Source organism: Candoia aspera, chromosome 7 (assembly GCF_035149785.1).
Source record: "Candoia aspera isolate rCanAsp1 chromosome 7, rCanAsp1.hap2, whole genome shotgun sequence".
NCBI classification, from domain to species: domain Eukaryota; kingdom Metazoa; phylum Chordata; class Lepidosauria; order Squamata; family Boidae; genus Candoia; species Candoia aspera.
The window spans coordinates 21,098,782-21,117,286 of record NC_086159.1 but is presented as its reverse complement, the minus strand read 5'-3'; the positions used below and the strand labels follow the sequence as shown (position 1 = coordinate 21,117,286).

At 40.5% G+C, this 18,505-nt stretch overlaps 1 protein-coding gene across 3 annotated transcripts; it reads right to left on the bottom strand.

The window, feature by feature from the left end:
* Positions 1-554: 554 nt before the first annotated feature.
* Positions 555-15,710, bottom strand: LOC134501600 (protein mono-ADP-ribosyltransferase PARP12-like). Of its 3 annotated transcripts, none has more exons than XM_063309475.1 (8): positions 15,230-15,699; positions 12,120-12,257; positions 10,355-10,475; positions 7,662-7,758; positions 5,877-5,958; positions 4,460-4,590; positions 2,606-2,757; positions 555-919 (listed from the first exon to the last, which is right to left on the bottom strand). In XM_063309475.1, exons 2-8 carry the CDS (start codon positions 12,213-12,215, stop codon positions 639-641), a joined length of 960 nt encoding a protein of 319 aa, XP_063165545.1. In that variant the 5' UTR covers positions 12,216-12,257; positions 15,230-15,699; the 3' UTR covers positions 555-638. The 3 variants fall into 3 exon arrangements, with proteins under 3 accessions (XP_063165545.1, XP_063165546.1, XP_063165547.1); XM_063309476.1 differs by having other exon boundaries at positions 12,120-12,254; XM_063309477.1 differs by lacking the exon at positions 555-919 and adding an exon at positions 1,048-1,210 and having other exon boundaries at positions 15,230-15,710.
* Between the last annotated feature and the right edge of the window lie 2,795 nt (positions 15,711-18,505).

Genomic DNA, 18,505 nt, shown 5'->3' with positions numbered 1-18,505 from the left:
GTATTCCAAAATCATATAATTACTAGGCTTCCTAAGACTTCATTGGAGAACTGTTTAATCTCATATTTATCCTCCTGCTGCCCTCTACAGTTAGCCACATGAAGCAGCTCTCTATTTCTCAACAAGTTGCCACAGTATTGCAGATATTTCCAAAAAGAGCTCCACAACAGGTACAACGGTTGCACTGATTGGCTGAACTATGGAAGAGATACGATTCCTATTCAAGAGACATTTCGCTGCGCACCAAAAGGAAGTGTAGCTGTGCCATTATTTTATGATTAAAGGACTGAGACTTCAGCATCTTAAATGAAAGGACCTGCAAGTGTTTGTGTGCATATTTGTTTGTGCAAACACAGCCCCATCAGTATACACACCGTTCACATGTTTATGAAAGGCTGATTTATGAAAACACAGTCTCAGTTTCCGCTTACCATCAATAATGAAATGTTGCCAGTGATGATAAAACCATCCCAATAATTCAAGCTTAAAGCAAATTACTGAAAAGAGGGCTTGGTTTCTCTCCAAGAGACGGAAATTAAAAAATCACAGACATCTTTCAAATGAGAAATATTTCAAGTTTATATGCACATATAAAAGATGAAAGGTCATGCTTAAGGAAAAACAAAGAATTGCTGCCTTTACATGATCACACAATGGGACAGTTCCTCATACTCCACAATATACGCTGGGTAAATCTGGTGCTTCTCAAAGATGACAAAAACAGAAGGATTCAGAACATTGTCCACGCAGCTATCATAGAAGCTGTTTGATTGGTCAGGTCTAGAAGGAGGGCGGACGTAAGCAGCTTTTCCTTGGACAGAGTTTCCAACCAAAACTCTAGCTACAAACATGGCCTTTGTGTGAATCCTCGACTGGCAGTATGCATGAGCGTAACAGGCATCTCTGGCAAAATAGCTTCCTACAAGAAAACACATTTTTAAAAACCAAACTTTTTTTAAAAAAAGAAAATCCCTATCCAAAATAAATGTACACTGTCTTGTTTAAGGTTCCAGATGTTACTAAACTACAACTCCCAACATCCCTCACCTTTGGCTGTGCTGGCTGGGGCTGCTGGATACTCAGGCTCAGCAACACTGGAGGCCCTCAGTTTCCATTGTAAGAACACATTCTCCCACTTTTCTGATCACTTCCTTTTATTTCCAGTGTTCAAAGGTGAGAGCTGCTGCGTATGTAGTCTGGGCAACACAACCTTCATGCCACAGGGATGTATCAGCAGGTTCAGTGTGTGTCACTAAGAGACAGTGTGAGTGTGCATATGTGAAGAAATTCTGGGATTTGAAGTCCAGACATCTTAAAGTTGCTAGGGTTGAGAAACACTGGGTTAAGGACTTGGACAACAGTGGCCCAAGGTCAAACCTCAAGTGGACTGAAGTGTTTCTTTGGTAACTTAGGCCCTGCTACTTTCTTTCAGCTAAACAGAGTTATTGTGGGAATAAAATTAGGGCAGGCTTCCCAAATATGCAGACTTGAGCTCTCATATAAAAGCCAGGATGTAAATGCAACAGGCTAGAAACCAGGAGGCTGTGAGATCTAGTCCCGCCTTAGGCATGAGAGCTGGCTGGGTGACCTTGGGCCAGTCACTCTCCCTCAGCCCAAGAGCCAATCAGGCGTGGTATGAGAGTTCTAGTCCCGCCTTTGGCCTGAAAGCTGGCTGGGTGACCTTGGGCCAGTCCTCCTCTCTCAGCCCAACTCACCTCACAGGGTTGTTGTTGTGAGGAAAATAGGAGGAGGAAGGAGTATTAGGCATGTTCACCACCTTGAGTTATTTATAAAAGTAATAAAGGCAGGATAGAAAATAAATTAATTAAAAAAAAACCTGACTCTGTAGATTTCCTTCTGACTTTCAATGTTTAGAGAGACATGTGTTATAATGGGATGGCATTGTTGGTATTGTTTTAATGGTTAAAGGGAGAGAGGCAAGGAGAAGAATCACAATGTCTCTTCCATTTTATGGATGAGGACTCGGCAATTTCAGTGCTGGTTGTCAAAGGAGCTTAACGGGTGCTGCAGAGCTGCCTTCTTCCCTAGGTATGCAAGATCATTTATTTGTATGTTCTGCCCATCTGTGCTATTGCCTTCCAGCATCAGGCAACTGGATTCTGAAGGGCAGGGTAGTAACTGGAAAGCAACATTATTCAGTAGTCAGTATTTAGCAGATGTTTTATAATTTGTGACTAAGTATTGAAAACAGCACTATTGCCCCAAATATATTCTAATTACCTGAACAGTTGGTTTATTAAGCTTTAATGGGAGGAAAAAAAGATTAAACTTTAGTAAAGCCCTATGCTGAGGTTGATACACACACATGCAGAAATCAATAAGCCTGTTAGGATCAGATGTTTGATTACCCACCAACCCTACTAGCCAGGCTGGCTGGGGTTGGTAGGATTTGAAGTTCAAAACATCTGGTAGGTACCAGGGTTGCCTATCTCTCCATACAGTCTGGGAAAATGGATAGAAAAATGATCCTTGAAGATGCTGAAACTCAGATATCCTCCAATCTTGCAAATTGTGTGAATTCTAACTGTCAGGATAGGAAATACTTAGCTCTTCTAGAATGCACCTCTTCCCAACTCACCAGTACCTTTTCCATATAGTGTTCCATGTGTGCCACAGATTCTCCAGTCAAAGTTTTGCCTACAGATATCATACAGGTGAGATGTGCTAGTGCCATGGAACAAGAGCCATTCATCAATTTCCTGTCCTCTATTCAACTTCTTCATCTGTTCTCTTTGCCTAGAAACAAACTACTTCAAGTTATACTTGATGTCAAAAAGAATTTAAATCACTTCCCTCTTCCAACTTGGAAGACATATAGCAAAATGATTTAAGGACAATCAGTAAATGCATTTGCACATTTGTTAGCCCAATTTTATATAGCTTTCCCAAACAAAGTATTCACCAAATTAATTTTCCCAAGACCTATTAGACTAGGTTATCATTCAGTGGCAGTGGATATATAGAACAATTTTATTTATTTATTTATTTATTTGATTTGATTTTGTAAATTTATTCACCACCCATCTCTCCCCAATGGGGGGACTCTGGGTGGCTTACAATAAAACAAGATTAAAATATAAAACCATTACAATTAAAAAATACAATAAAAATATAAATATAATAAAATCTACATGGCAGAGAGATCTTAATCAGACCTTCAGTGTGGTAGGTCCCTCCGGATCACTTCATGGTGCTTGCCATCCCCAGGTGTAATTATTTGCCCTCCCATTCCAAGCCTGCCTACAAAACCAGGTCTTTAATCTTTTGCAGAAGTCCAGGAGTGAGGGGGCTTGTCTCACCTCTGGGGGAAGGATGTTCCAAAGGGCGGGAGCTACAGCAGAGAAGGCACGCTTCTGAGACCCCGCTAGTTGGAATTCTTTTATAGATGGGGCCTGTAACATGCCCTCCCTGCATGACCGGATGGGGCAGGTCGATGTAATAGGGATGAGACGGTCCCTCAGATATCCTGGCCCCATGCCATGTAGGGCTTTAAAAGTGATAACCAACACCTTGAATTGGACCTGGACCCAGTGGAGCTCACGCAACAAAGGTGTTATGTGTGCAAATCTTGGAGCACCCAAGTTTGTCCGCACGGCTGCATTCTGGACCAGCTGTAGCTTCCGGATATTTTTCAAGGGTAGCCCCATGTAGAGTGCATCACAGTAGTCTATATGGGAGATGACCAGGGCATGAGTGACTGTTCAGAGGGCCTCTCGGTCCAGGAAAGGGTGTAACTGATGCACAACCTGAAGTTGCGCAAAGGCCCTCCTGGCCACGACTGCCACCTGCTCTTTGAGCAGGAGTCGTGAGTCCAAGAGGACCCCCAAGTTACACACCAGATCTGTCTGGGGCAGTGCAACCCCATCCAGCACTAAAGATGACAAGTTCCTGGCACACAAGGTGCCATTAATCCACAGCCACTCCATCTTACTAGGTTTCAGTTGAAGTCTGTTGTTCCCCATCCAGGCTTCAATAGTTCAATCTCTAGTATATTGAAGCTGTGCTACAATTCTGCAGAGCTGTAGCATGGCAACAATGATCTAAGTCAAAATGGGATTAGATCAGACATTACAGCTGGTGTTTCCCAATGTCTTAGGGCTATTACAGATGGCCATTCCCAGAATTATAAGCCAATGTGACTAAAAGAAATTCTGGGAGTTGTAATCTCAAGAACTCTAATGGGTACAGATTAGAAAAGTCTGGCTTAAATGATGCCCAAGGTCCCTTCCTACTTTTTATTTACATTATCCTTGAGTCTCTGAAAAGCCACAGCCTATTCACAGCCAGATAGACATGATACAAGATTACAAAAATTAAATTCACAATCATGCTAATACTCAATAGAGACCACATAAAACAAGTTCCAGATACTTATATCAGGATCCAGTTATACCATGATTCCCACTCCCCAGGAGGAAAATTAAAGTCTAATACAAACCACTGAAAGACTTGCCAGAGAGAAGGATTCTGAATTCTTTGAAGTCGGTGTATAATGTAACCTTCCATTGTCTTGTCAAATAGCCCCTTGATTTCATGATACTCTTCTGAAGAATCAGAGACCTCTACCAGCTAGGAACAAGATCAGAGCTATCTTGAATGAATCTTTCTTTAGTTGCTTTTGGTCTATAATTTTTTTTTCTGTCTATGTTTGATCCCTTCAGGTCAAAGCAGGGGCTCATATCATAATCCATGTAGGTCAAATAAAATATTTTGGAAAAAGCAAAATAGGAGCAGAATAAATTTTTAAACAGATAATAGTTGGGTTCACACATTAGGCTAAGTAGCTCTAACATATTTTCATTTGGGCTTCACAATGAGTGAACCTAACCACTGTAGTTTATAAACCATGGTCTCCCCATGTATGTAAGAAAGTCTTAATCACTGTGCATCATAGTTTCATCTACTGTGACCTTCAGATCCCTCTAATAAATTACCCAACCTTGACTTACAGTTAAGCATTACCTATGAACAAAGACACCATGATTTGTTTAACCAACCACAATTAAGAAAAGCCATGGTTTAGCATGATGCATGAACCTTAGTCTGTAAATCAGCCTATCCCAACCTTTGACAACAGCTCCTAACATAACCAAATAATATGGTCAATTATTAGGGATAAAAAAAATTGTTATCCAGCAATATTTCAGTACTCAAGGTTGGCTTATGCACTGCTGAGCATGCCCTACTTGACAGACCCTTCTCTGTACAGATTTTACTCTGAAAGTTGATGTAGAATGTCACCAATGGCCATGAAGGGGTAAGCCCAGTAAGACTGTTCACATATCACCATTTGCCATATAGCTGTATCATGTTTAATTCTGGCTGAAGTTCACAAAAAACAGAAGTATCTTCCAAGCTACCTAAGCTCTAATTTCACAAGCAATTTCAGACTATTTCAAGCATCTTTCTTTTATGTCACATAGGCCAGAGGTAAGAAGGTATGGCATTCAGCTCTATAGAGTTACAGGGACATAGAGGAACTTATGAACCAAGCATACCACCAAATGATATTTTCCTTGGCTAACATCTTCTCCTAGAAATGTTGTGAAGTATGACCCCTTTCCACGTTAAAGCAATGGTCAGATGGCCAGAAGCAAAGAGAAATGCTGGCCCCCAACAAACCTTGAAGGCCTTTGAGCCCTGTATGGACTTGGAGACAGTTCTAGGAAATAGGGTGGCATGTACCTGGAAGAACGTGCTTTACTTCAAAACTTCTACCCACCCATAAAAAAAGGGGGGGATGGAGAAAGAAAAAGGGAAGGAAGTTCCACAACTGCATATGGGAAGAGTTTTTAATGATGGCAGAAAACCTTTTTCAACAGAGGTTGCTACTATGGACAGATAAAACAGAATACCTTATAGCCTATGTCAGGAAGTGCTGATTGGTCCCAGGTTGAAGGAAATGAGTGGAAGGGAAAAGAAGATTCAAAACGGCAGCTGCAAATGAGAGATAAAGAAACAAACAGTGCACCTGTTGTAGACAAATCTCATTTAATCTCAAGCTCTCTTTTTCTATTTTAGAGCAGTCTTCCCCAAGTTGATAATCTCTGCAGAATTTTGGCTAAAATATCCATCATGGCTGGAAATGATGGAAACAGCAATTCAACTCTCTGAAGGGTATCAGGTCAAGAAAGACTGTGTTAGACCCTCAAACCAGTTTTTCCAATCATGTCTATTTGCCCTTTCCCAAGAGTTTTCTCAAACTACAGTAGAACTGTAAAGACATTGCTAATCTCATGACTTTTATTTCACATAATCCAGGAGCAGCAAAATTAAGGGGTAAAATGATGGAGGGGAAGTGTTTGTGCGTAAGAGTGCCCTGAAACTGGAAATTGAGTCTGAGCCAGGAGTAACAAAGCAGGTTTTATAACTAGAACAGAAAGATTTATTTAAGGAAATATATGATAAGGATGGGCCAAGCCTAGCACCTATTTGACCACATCCTACCAGGAGGAGAGCCAGACAGCAGGCTTAATTCCCTATCTACATCCCAGAGCCCTTTATGGTCAAATAGGTTGAGAGTCACACCTCCAACAAAATGTTTGTGGCAACATACCTTGGAAGTGGAAAAGTGGGCATAAATGGGCCATAATTTATTTTTGTAAGCTGCCCAGAGTCATTGTGTATGAGTTGGGCAGCCATATAAATTTATTTATTTAAATAAAGTAAACATGATTAAAGTTTCACCAAACTGAAGGAATCTTGTATTTAGGCACCCACTTGAAAACAACAACCCCAAAAATCTGAATCAAGCACAGCTCAGGACAAAGATATGAGTGCATTACAGCAGGATATTTCTTGTGAGAGTCTGAGCATTACTGAGAAACATTGAGTTATGCCCATTGACTCATTCAATGGGAGGGTTTACGTACTGCATTGACAGAACATGGTTTGTCTAGTTTTTAGCTTAGTGTGAAGTATGAACCTACTGGTGTGATTTGTAAAGCAGAGTTTATGACCAAGTCAGTGTGAATCAGGCCAACAAGACCATGGCTTAAACAATTTATTGATTAGCACACTATATGAATCCAGTTACTGCTTCTGTATTTTGAAATGTTTCACTGGATTAGGGTAATGGTGGTTTCTTTTCCACAAACCTTTTGTATTAAATGGCTGAAATTTCTTTCTTCATTTTCCTACTCAGATAATTGTTATCCTTTCTCCCACAATATTGTGTGATTTTGGACAGAGGTCTGCACTGTGATAATCCCTCTTGCCCAAGGGCCACAGGGACTGTGGCTAGTGTCATTGTGAGATTACTGAAGTGGCAGAGCTGAAACTTGGGGGAGGGGGGATTTTTAAGGTAAATTGTTTATGAAAGCATTGCAGATTTTATAGCACTCATTTTGCCTCTTAATCCCGTGGGGAAAATCTGACTGATTGGGGGATTTTATGGGCTTTTAAGAGGTACAATAGGTGTCCCTTAAACCAATTCCCAGCTGCCTAAAACACAAAAAGGATCTGCTAACTGTTGCCCTGCTCCAGGATGGGAGATGCAGTTGGAGGCCATAGGTTGGAGACCACATACGGATAAAGGTCCTCTTATATTGTGAGAGAAAAAATATATAGGAAAGTCTTTAACAGATAAGAATACCAACATAAGAACACAATATAAGTAATTTTGTGAAAATATTAATTACCTCTTCTCACTTTTATGTCTACCTCCAAAAAATACAAGTCTGGGCCATCTGCAGACTCTCCTCTGTGTTTGGTAGTACACATTTCTCTGAATCATCTCTTGAAGGAAATGGCAAAGCACACAGTCAAATAACTTAACTCTACTAATAATTAATTTGTTTATCAATTTAGCCTAGATAAAAGGCATTGTAGGCTGCTACCACTGGACTGTTTTTGTTGATAAAGCTCTGCCTAGGTAAAGGTAAAGGTTTCCCTTGACGTAAAGTCCAGTCGTGTCCGACTCTAGGGGGCGGTGCTCATCTCCGTTTCTAAGCCATGGAGCCGGCGTTGTCATAGACACTTCTGGGTCATGTGGCCAGCATGACGACTCGGAACGCCGTTACCTTCCCGCCGAAGCGGTACCTATTGATCTACTCACATTTGCATGTTTTCGAACTGCTAGGTGAGCAGGAGCTGGGACGAGCAACGGGAGCTCACCCCGCCGCGCGGTTTCAAACCGCCGACCTTCCGATCGGCAGCTCAGCGGTTTAACCCGCAGCGCCACCGCGTCCCTTTTAAAAGGGTAAGCTCTGCCTACCATGCAGAAAAGCCACAAAAAAGAGTATTTTGTGTACACCACAAGAGTATATTTGATGAACTTGGCCAGATTTACACCTGATCATCGACATATTAAAGGGAAGGCCTATAATTGGAAATCCAAAGACTTCCATTAAACACTACTAGATACACAGGGGGACACACCAATTCAAATTGTTTTAACATTTACTTATTATTGCTTAAGAGAAGAATTGCCACATATTTATCCAGAATAGGAAATTCAACATAGCAATTTATTTCTGAACTCTCATCCTTCGATCACTTTTTGAAATTAAGAATCTAGAATTGTTTGCAAATCAGTGTTCTAATATGGGTTGTGCTGCCCTCAACCATCTTTTATTAGTAGCAACTTGAAGTATCATTGCACTTGAATCTATTTTCAAATGTAGAGAATTCAAGAATCATAGTTATAGTTCAGGACTTCTGTGGTTTTATTGCTTCCTGCTCTTAGGTTTCTTCCTACTGCCTCTTATTGAATGTTGCTAGAAGATGGTGAAATATTAATCTCTTAATTATTTCTGCAGCGTAACTTCCTGCTTTCTTGGGACACTGAGAAGGATTTAATTTCCGGTTTCCCCTTTCTCATACTAAGAGAAGATACACACACAAAAGGAATCGATTCCAGATTATTCCTCAAAGGAATACTAATTAAAATAAAGAATATTACTCCAGGTGTTTGGACTATCCCTCTAGCTGAGCCATTGGACATATTATCTGCAGGCAGTGAAAGTGATGGAACACAAACCTGTTGGGAAAAACTGAATGTGGATATCATGAAAGGTAGCAAATGATTAGTCATCTAACTGATTACTGTTGTATTGTCTTTACCACCCGCAGGGAAAGAGTGGGAGAGAGAGGGATTTATAGGATTTCCTGATAAACCTTTGGTACTTTGTTGGGGCAAGACTGGAATTTTCTCCCCGTCTTAGGCAGAAAGATATTTTTGTAAGTCCTGACTAATCCCCATCAGTTTGTACTCTTAAATATAACTTCTAACATGATTCTTGCTACAACCAGTTGGGGAACTTTACTGTAAGAGCAGCCTATAGATTCTGTTAATAAATAAGGCCCCCTACATGTAGCCAAACTATAAATCTTAGCATCTTCCACCACTTCCCATGTTGGCTGAGGCTCCTGGAAACTGAAGTTCAGCACGTGGAGGCCCCAAAATTCTCAATCCTGCCACAAAGTCAGAAAAGAGGTTCAATTCCATTGTTGCACTTTGGGAATAGTTATTTACAAGCTAAAACAACTTTGAAGGAAGGGAGGGAGGGAGGGAGAGAGGGAGGGAGGGACAAACATGGTCATCGGAGTTTTTCTCTGGCCAAAGGTAGCTGCAGTGCTCTGAATTTCCCTGGAGATCTACTTAATTACAGATAATAGCCAGGATCAGAGTTTTCCTGTTTGTTTGACAATACACCCAGCTTTGTGAACTGCATCTTTGGCAGTAATGGGGACTTCCAACAAGACCAAGATTATGAAAGCAAAAGTACTGCCTCCAGCTTGGCAAATACAAGGTACACGCAAGAGAATGTCATTTTTGCTTCCTAAAAAATATTGTGCCATTCCACAACTGGCAAAGCTGGGATTAGTAATATTTAGAAACAAGGTAAGATACCAGAAAAATCTCAATCAGACCGGTCTCACGGCAATTTAATGTTACCAAAGTAGGATCAAGAACAGACAATATATACCAGAAGAACTGTGTGGTTGAACAAAATATTTAATGATTAAAAAGATTAAATGAATGGCCTATCAAGAAAATACCTATTATTGGCAACAATGGATGTTTTTTAAAAACTCAGTAATCTTAGATGGTAAAATTTTTGTCTGCCTGTATACATTTCCACATGAGACAATTTGAAGAAATTAGGCTAATAAAGTTCCTGTTAGCAACAGGGATGCCGGCAGTGGGAGTAAAAAAAAGGTCAAGATGGTGGCCACAACTCTGTGGCCAAAGCCCCATCCCTAAAAAAAAAAAATCTGATCATGTGAGTTGCAGCCACCATCTTGACTTCCTTGACATACACACCCACACTCAAGGACACCCCAGTTAGCAGTCATTGCCACACACCAAGCTACTATTGCTAAACATTACCTTGGAAATTTAATTCATACAGCTGAACCCCAGCCTGGAAGAATACAACTCCTCTGTGGTTGGCTAGGAAAGTAGTCTCCAACTCAGAGGATGATATTGAGGCAGCACAGTGTTCAGAATCCTGCCAGATGGAAAGAAAAATATGGTAGGAAAACAGGGACCAAAGGGAAAGACAGAGAAATGAATAATTTAGCTCTGGCCATTATGTTTGAACACATGAAGCAGCAAATCTTAAAGGCACAAAATAGTATGTTACATTACCTGCCATGAACTACAGCAACCAATAGACTTTGATCTTGAGTAAGTCATTGCTCTGTACTGTTTGAGAAACCTTTTATCTCCCTTATGAACTATATAAAACCTTGGCTAATCCTAGGGCTTCTTAACAACAGAGGAATCCTACTATGTCAAACTGTCTGCCTGTCTATCCATGCATTCTTACCTCAGACCACAAGTCCTCTCTAGTTCTCAGACAGAGGTTTTTCCAATAATCTGCCTATCCATTTTACACTGCAAATCTTTTTTTTTTTAGATTTTTTTTATCCTGCCTTTATTATCTTTATAAATAACTCAGGGCAGCGAACAGACCAAGTACTCCTTCCTCCTCCTATTTTCCCCACAACCACCACCCTGTGAGATGGATTGGGCTGAGAGACAGTGACTGGTCCAAGGTCACCCAGCTGGCTTTCAGGCCTAAGGTGGCACTAGAACTCTCAGTCTCCTGGTTTCTAGCCCATTGCCTTAACCACTAGACCAAACTTTGCCGACAGAGAATTTGTTACTGAGATAGGATCCCACCCAAAGACCTTGGATGTCAAATATGGCTTTGTTTCGCCTTCTAATTTTAAAGCAGGTCAAGCCCTTCTCTGTATGGAATTAATCTTCAAGGAAGTCCTGGTAGATCTCAGCAGGTTAATTTATTTACAGTTCTGGGTCATTAATTTCACAGGGCTATATTTTTTTTCATCTAACAAAAATTCATCACGTTTCTCTAAAGCAAATGTCCATCACCCATGGGCCACATTTGGTCTTAATCTCCTTTTCTGCAGTCCTCAGAGTTCTCAAATTTGCATCACTGAAAATCAATGGCAGAGATTATGCACCACCCTACATACTCTTCAGATAGAAAGGGAGAATAGAAATGCTACAATAAATCATAGAACATAATAATAAATCAAGAAATCAAGAATGTCACTAACAGATGATGCCTTCTTCTGCTTGAAAGATTCCAGGGAGGGACAGTCTTCTATTTATCTGGGCAAATGTTTCCATGGTCAAATTATATTTCATAGAATCATTGAACTGGAAGGGACTACAGGGGTCATCTAGTCCAACCTACCACTCAGTGCAGGATCCACTTGAACAACTTGCAAGATGACCATCCAACCTTTGTTGGATGACCTCTATAGCTTACTGCCAAAACATTCCTCCCCATGTTCAGTCAAAATATATAGTTCTTTAACTTAAGTCAGTTAAATCAAGTATTGTCTAGAGCAGCAGAAAATGATCAGGTTCAAATATCATATTAAGTCATAGTTTGCTTTATCATGATTTAATAAGCCACTATTGGCTGTACTCAGTGTCCTAAGCCACAAAGGTCACACTGTGCAACACACTAAGCCAAAGTATATTATACAAACTACAGTACATTATAATTTATTGTAGTGTGTGAACCCAGCCAACAAATCTGTGAAGCAGGATTAAAACTATTTGAAGCAGCAGTGACAGTTACCAAGATCTGATTCAGCAGCAAATAAAGGTTTACCTTTTGGCCGTACTCAATCCACTTGCCATTTTCATCCAGCCAATACCAGACAAACTCTATTCTGACAATGGAGTCTAACAGCATGACCACTGGCATTCACAAGGAGAGTCAGATGTGAATTCTTATGCCAGGCATCTTCTGAAAAAAAATCACGAATTTCAGCAATCAATTAATTCACATTTTACTCTGAGGTAGACATTCACTGTCCTCCAGTTAAAGAGATTAGCAGATTCTTCCATATAAAAATGTATAGTCACATATATCTAAGTAGCAGTGGCTCTTCTTTTAGGCAGAACAAACATTTCAGTGAATCAGCTCAAAGCCTGGAACCTACAAATAGGATGCACATGACTCAGGAGATACCACTGCTCTTGGGGCTTTAAAAATCAGTTGCTTAAAATATTGAATTTTTGTTTAATGCTGGAGCTGATATCTTTCTCAACCCATATCCTTATCAGTATAGGAAATCCAGGAAAATATGTCTGTCTTATCTGGCCAGGTTAATCTTTTACCTTTGCTGTAAACGATTCCAGACTTTGCCTCTTTCTTAAATAGCTCTGAATTTCCACCAAGTCCTTGCTTACACAGAAACATCTCATACAGTAAACCAACTCCATGTTAAATTCCTGTTTAACCTCTTCATAGGAGTAATTAACACAGAACGTTCAGCTTTTATATTACTGTATTGTTCATTCCCTCTGTTTTTTTATGCTAGGGCTGCAAATTGAATATGTGCCATCAGGCTGGGATCTTAGTGACCTCCAGGATGAAGAGCTGCAAATATTGAGGCCCATATGGCCAGGAAGGGACCAGCCATGCACCAAGGGGAAGTATTAGCAGATATGGACAACATATGATAGCCTGACAACATTTTAGCCTAGTGTGATATTCAAAACAAAGCCATGTCATTAGGCTACAATTCAGCGTGTTGTACAAATCCAGACAATGAGGTTACATTGAGTAACCTATGATTTAGTAAACATGAGTTAACACATCCTGTAATCAAAGCCTTCACTCAAAAAAAAATCTTTAGGAAAAAACAATTCTAAGGAGGACTCCCTACAAAAAAAGGGGGAAAAAATCTAGCTGATGAAGTATATTTTGGCTGATTTTAGGGCAAGGGTAATATTCTACATTACATTTTGTTGTAGATCCTGTTGACAGGTAATAAAAGTTTGAATAGGATATACAGAGAATAGAGGTGGTTTTAAATAAGCCAATGAAAGTAGCATCCCATCCATTTTTTTTTTTTAAGGCCTCTGATGGGTCAAATTTCAAGTTCAAGAAACAGTGACTTGCGCAAAGTTCAGGTTACAACCTATGAAATAATGGCAGCCGCTCCCCTATCAGGCTGTCTGGCTGACTGCATCACTTGCAGTGTCACCTAAGACAGAACAGAGAAGCAAAGTCCATATTTGGAGCCAACTTCCTTTCCCTGAGAATGTTCCCCCATCCTGAGCCTGTGAAAGAAAAATAGCAATATTGGGTTGCCCAGGAAAACCATCCATACTTTGGTGACTTCATCAGCCATTACACAGTGTCTACTTTAACCCCAAATCTCATGTCACATGTAGCAATCCTCGCTGCCAACACCACAGAAAAGGCCAAAACAGGCCACTCTTAACTGGCCTCCAAATAAGAAAAGGAAATACAGACAGGAAGTAGTATGCAACAGTGAACATTTGGAAAAACACAACTGAATCAGTGTGCCGGTCTCAATTCATGAAAACAGGGGACATAGCAGCCTGGTTTACGCGACAAATAAAGCTACAGTTTTCTTAATCATGGTTTACTGAATAAACTATAACTGTATGGGCTCATACAACATGGTAAAGCAAAATGTTGTATGTTTGTTCCTGGCTTAGCATGTTTTTATTTCATTATTTGTTAGATTTCTATCCTGTCTTTCCCTCAGGAGCTTGCTAATATAATATACATAATGCTTGCTCCTCTAACCTCCCCCCACAGCAGCTCCTCTGTAACGTAGGTGGGGCTCAAAGCGTGCGATTGGCCGAAAGTCACCTAGTGAGTTTCAGTGGCTAAAAGCGCATCTCCCTGGTGCCAGTCCAAGCTTAACCGCAACATATTGTGTGAACCTAGTTAATGTCACATTCAAAACTGTTAAGTAAGTGTCCCCTATACAGGGTTGGTCTCTTCCAACTTCTCCACTTCTCCTGAAGAAATCTTACTCAGGATCATTATTTGGGAGGGCCATATCCTATTACATTAACAAAAGGTTTTGACCAATGCAATGCAAAGAAATAATCTTTACCTGAAGTAGACCTGAGGAGAACAGAAAAGTTTAACTCAAGGGCAAAGCCCTTGCTTTCAAAAGGTCTCCATTTTAGAAGGTAGTATCTCTGGGTAGCATTGAAAAATACTACTGCCTGAAATTTCACAATATCCAACCCATTTCGATAACATTTAGCTGGACAGAGCCATGGTTTGTAGTACTAGACAGCTTCCTAAACTCATATACAGAAGCGCATCTGAGACTTGATCATGCATTACCTCCTTTTGGATATAAGCACCAAATACCAATGGCCACATTTCTATATCTACTCCCAACATTCAATGGGCATCTTCCTATTATGAAGATTATAAGATGCCTGACTTGGTTACTGAGTGTGCTGAATATCATAAACCATAAACTGAACTAATGGCCTGGATTCACACAATACATTAAGCTATCTCAAACTAGCCAGATTTAGCATGTTGTATGAATCCAGCCACTAGCTTTGTAATTGACCTAATTTAAGCATGTTTGTGTGAACACAGCTGTTAAGCAGCATTTCCTTCCTCTAGCTCATTTGGGCACGATGCATTACCAATTAAATGGACAGTTATTCTGTTATTATCCCCAATTCCTTGGAAAGAAATATTTCAGATAAGAAATAAATACAGGACTTTCAAAGGCATTCAACAACCAGCACATCAAACTTTGCCCTGAGCTTTTCTTGTGAACATATTTAAATTGTGCTTTTCTCAATTTAACGTTCCCAGTTTTGTGGGTTAAAACTTCATCACCCCCAGCCAGCACATCCTTTGTTATGGCTGAGGACAGTTGCCATTAAAAAAAACAACTCAAGAAAACTGATTTATTCACCTACCTTTTCTTGCTGTTCCTTCTCTTGCCTTTTATTATTCTCTAGATAAATCCAGCAGCAATATTCATGTAGAAACAGCAGGGAAAGAAAAAATATATCCATTTTTTAATGTGAATTAATTCTACAACAATCAAACCATATTTGTAGTTTAGAACCAGCCCAGCAGAATATAAGGCTTGATCAGATTCAAGCCAGAGGGGAAGTTTTAAAACAATCAGAAAAAGCTACAAAATGAAAATAAGGAAACAAACAAAATCTCAGCACAGAGTTCTAACTTCCAAAATTTTACAGCAGGTGTCACTTTTCCCTAATTCTAAAGTAAAGCTTTCATAATGCAGGTACTCAAAATCCCAATGTCATTTCTTTTTTCTTCTTTTCCATGGAGACTAAACATTATCAAGGTGCAAAAAAATCTGCCAAGCCTTGACTTCTTTCTGGACTTCTTCCTAGACTACTGCTCTTTACACTCAACGGGGAGGACAAAAAACATGCCGGATAATTAACTAGAAAGTCAGCTGCTCTGAGGTAAAAGTACATCTATTAACCCTTTCCCAAGTCTTTCTTGGAGTAGCACCTGCCTATGGAAAACTATGGTTCATGCAAATATTAGTCAGCTGGGATACCCTTTTTAAAAACAAAAAAACCAAACCATTTTTTAGGCCTTTAGGTTACAAACTTCAACTGATCATTCACTCCCTTCTGAGCGAGAAAATTAATTCAGAATATGAGGGAACAGTTTTGTGGATACTGGCAGAAAACTCCATCCTCACCAAGCAATAATTGTTCCCAGGCTCTTGGGCTCTTTAACTCTGTTCGTCTATTCTTTTAGGTTCACGAGTAACTCTGTACCTCAGAGTAACAACAAAACTTGAATCTGCACAATCTGCTAGGCTAAAATGTGGTTATGTCATTTGTGGTGCAGCATGCCTAGCAACCACTACTTAAAACTAGTGGATATAAGCTGGTGCAGTTTCAGTCAATGAGGTCCATACCCAACGATCTCTTGATAGCAAATGCATTCTCAAACTGGGGGTCCTTGTATTGACATAATTGTGCCAGCTGGGCTGTGTGAGAGTATGTACGTAATATATGAGGAGGGGTTAGAATACCAAAGGTTGCAAAGTGTTTTAAACATCTTTTTTTTAAAAAAGCTGTAAAGGAATCTAAGTACAGTGAAGTAGCCATGATACTTGATTCTCAAGGAAGGAAGGAAGGAAGGAAGGAAGGAAGGAAGGAAGGAAGGAAGGAAGGAAGGAAGGAAGGAAGGAAGGAAGGAAGGAGAAAATATCTAGAAGACTCATGAATTAGCAGATAGGCTGGAAGATAGATCGGCTGAAACAATGTACTCCATACAATATTGGCTGAGTTCCCACAACACTAATCTAGTGAATCATAGGTTTTTAAATATATAATTGCTTGCATTTGTACAATACACTGAATCATGAACTGGATGGATTTGCAGAACACTGTGAAGCCACATAACTAATGACATTATAGCTTAGTTCACTGTGTGAACCCAACCATTATTCCTTCTTGTCATAAGTGACTTGGGACCATTTTACCAAAAGTAAGAGTGGGGAATCTATGATTTTCTGCGTCAATTGAACTACAACGCCCGGCAATCTGAGCCAATATACTCAGTGATGAAGAAAGAAATGAAGAAAGCTGAGGGGTATATTTCGTCATCTTCTGGAAGAAGAACACAGACTCCCCACCCTGACTTAATGTTCATACCTAGCTGTTATGACTGGCCTCAGATCTGGTTTCCTGTGTATTATTATTTAAAGCAATGAGATGAACAGATATATATAGTCCCTCTTTGGGGGAGATGGACAGTAATAAAATTTGAATAATAAATAAATAAAATAAAAATCTATACAATTGTAGCATCCCATTTGTGGAATGATCTCTTCTAGGAGAGATTTGCCATCAACTGGCTTTCCTTTTCAGGGCAAGCTGAGAACTTCTTTTTTGTTTACACAGAGGTAAACAGTCAGTGAAAATATATTGCTGCATTTAGCTTGACTGGTTCTTATTTATTTATTTATTTATTTACCAAACTTGTATAGCTGTCAGCACCTGCTCATTCGAGCATTCACACATACACAGTCAAGAAACTAGATTTCTTTGAACGGTTTTAATGAAGCATAATGAACGGTACAGAAGGCAAGCTGCGAATAAAGATTTCCCTCCAAAACCTAATTTAAAACTACATTCCCTTAGCTAGTCCCCTTTCCCACGAAGCATGTCACTCCCCGTCCCATCCAGATGGTATTCCTGTCGTATCTCAACCCCGCATCCTTGATGTGCTCCATAGCCATAACAACCCATTCCACACTCCAACTTCACACACCCCTCCCATCTGGCAACATGAGAGAATGATATGATGGGAGATGCCCTGATAAGGGTTTCTGTGAAACCTTTGATCGGGGGATCTGACAATAGTCACCCATCTCACAGAAAAATGAGTCTGGGTGGCGGACAACACTTAATTGAAAAACCAATAAAAATATAAAAAACATTCATTATTAAAAACTATAAAAAACACAAAAATGGGAGAGGATGATGTTAGTCACAGGAAGGGAGCCATTGCAATCTCCCCAGGGACCCCCAGGCCTGAAGGCAAAGCCAGGTTCTGAGGGACCTGTGGAATGTTAAGAAGGATGGAGCTAACCTCATTTCCAGGGGGAGAAGATTCCATAAGGCAGGGGCCGTGGCAGAGAAGGCCCACCTCCTGTAGTTCCCTGACTCAGGGGACCCACAGCATGCCTTCTCTGCCAGATCTGCTGGGATGGGCAGATATAATCGGGGGGAGGTGGTCCCTCAGATAACCCAGTCCCATGCCACAGAGGGCTTTAAAGGTCAAAATTAGCACCTTGAATTGGACCCGAAAGCAAACTGGCAACCAATGCAACTTGCATTCTAGGGGCACCCTTAACTGCCGTGCCACTGCATTTTGCACCAGCTGAAGCTTCCGCATACTCTTCAAGGCCACCCCAGGTAGAGCTCATTACAGAAGTCCAATTGGGAGGTGACCAGGGCATGAGTGACAGTGAGCAGAGCCGCCCGATCTAGGGATGGGCGCAACTGGCACACAACACGAAGCTGTGCAAAGGCCCTCCCAGCCACAACTGCCACCTGCTCTTCAAGCAGGAGTTGTGACTCCAGGAGGACCTCCAGATTGTGCACCAGGTCTGTCTGGGGTAGTGTCATCCCATCCAGCACCAAAAATGGACATTTTAAAACAACATGTTACAATGTGCATGACACCCTGACAAA

Coding starts and splice junctions, on each gene's coding strand:
- LOC134501600 (XM_063309475.1), bottom strand. CDS start 12,215: ATGCCAGTGGTCATGCTGTTAGACTCCATTGTCAGAATAGAGTTTGTC. Junction 10,476..12,119: donor GGATTGAGTACGGCCAAAAG/GTAAACCTTTAT, acceptor TCCATCTGGCAG/GATTCTGAACACTGTGCTGC. Junction 7,759..10,354: donor GTATGAATTAAATTTCCAAG/GTAATGTTTAGC, acceptor ATTTCCTTCAAG/AGATGATTCAGAGAAATGTG.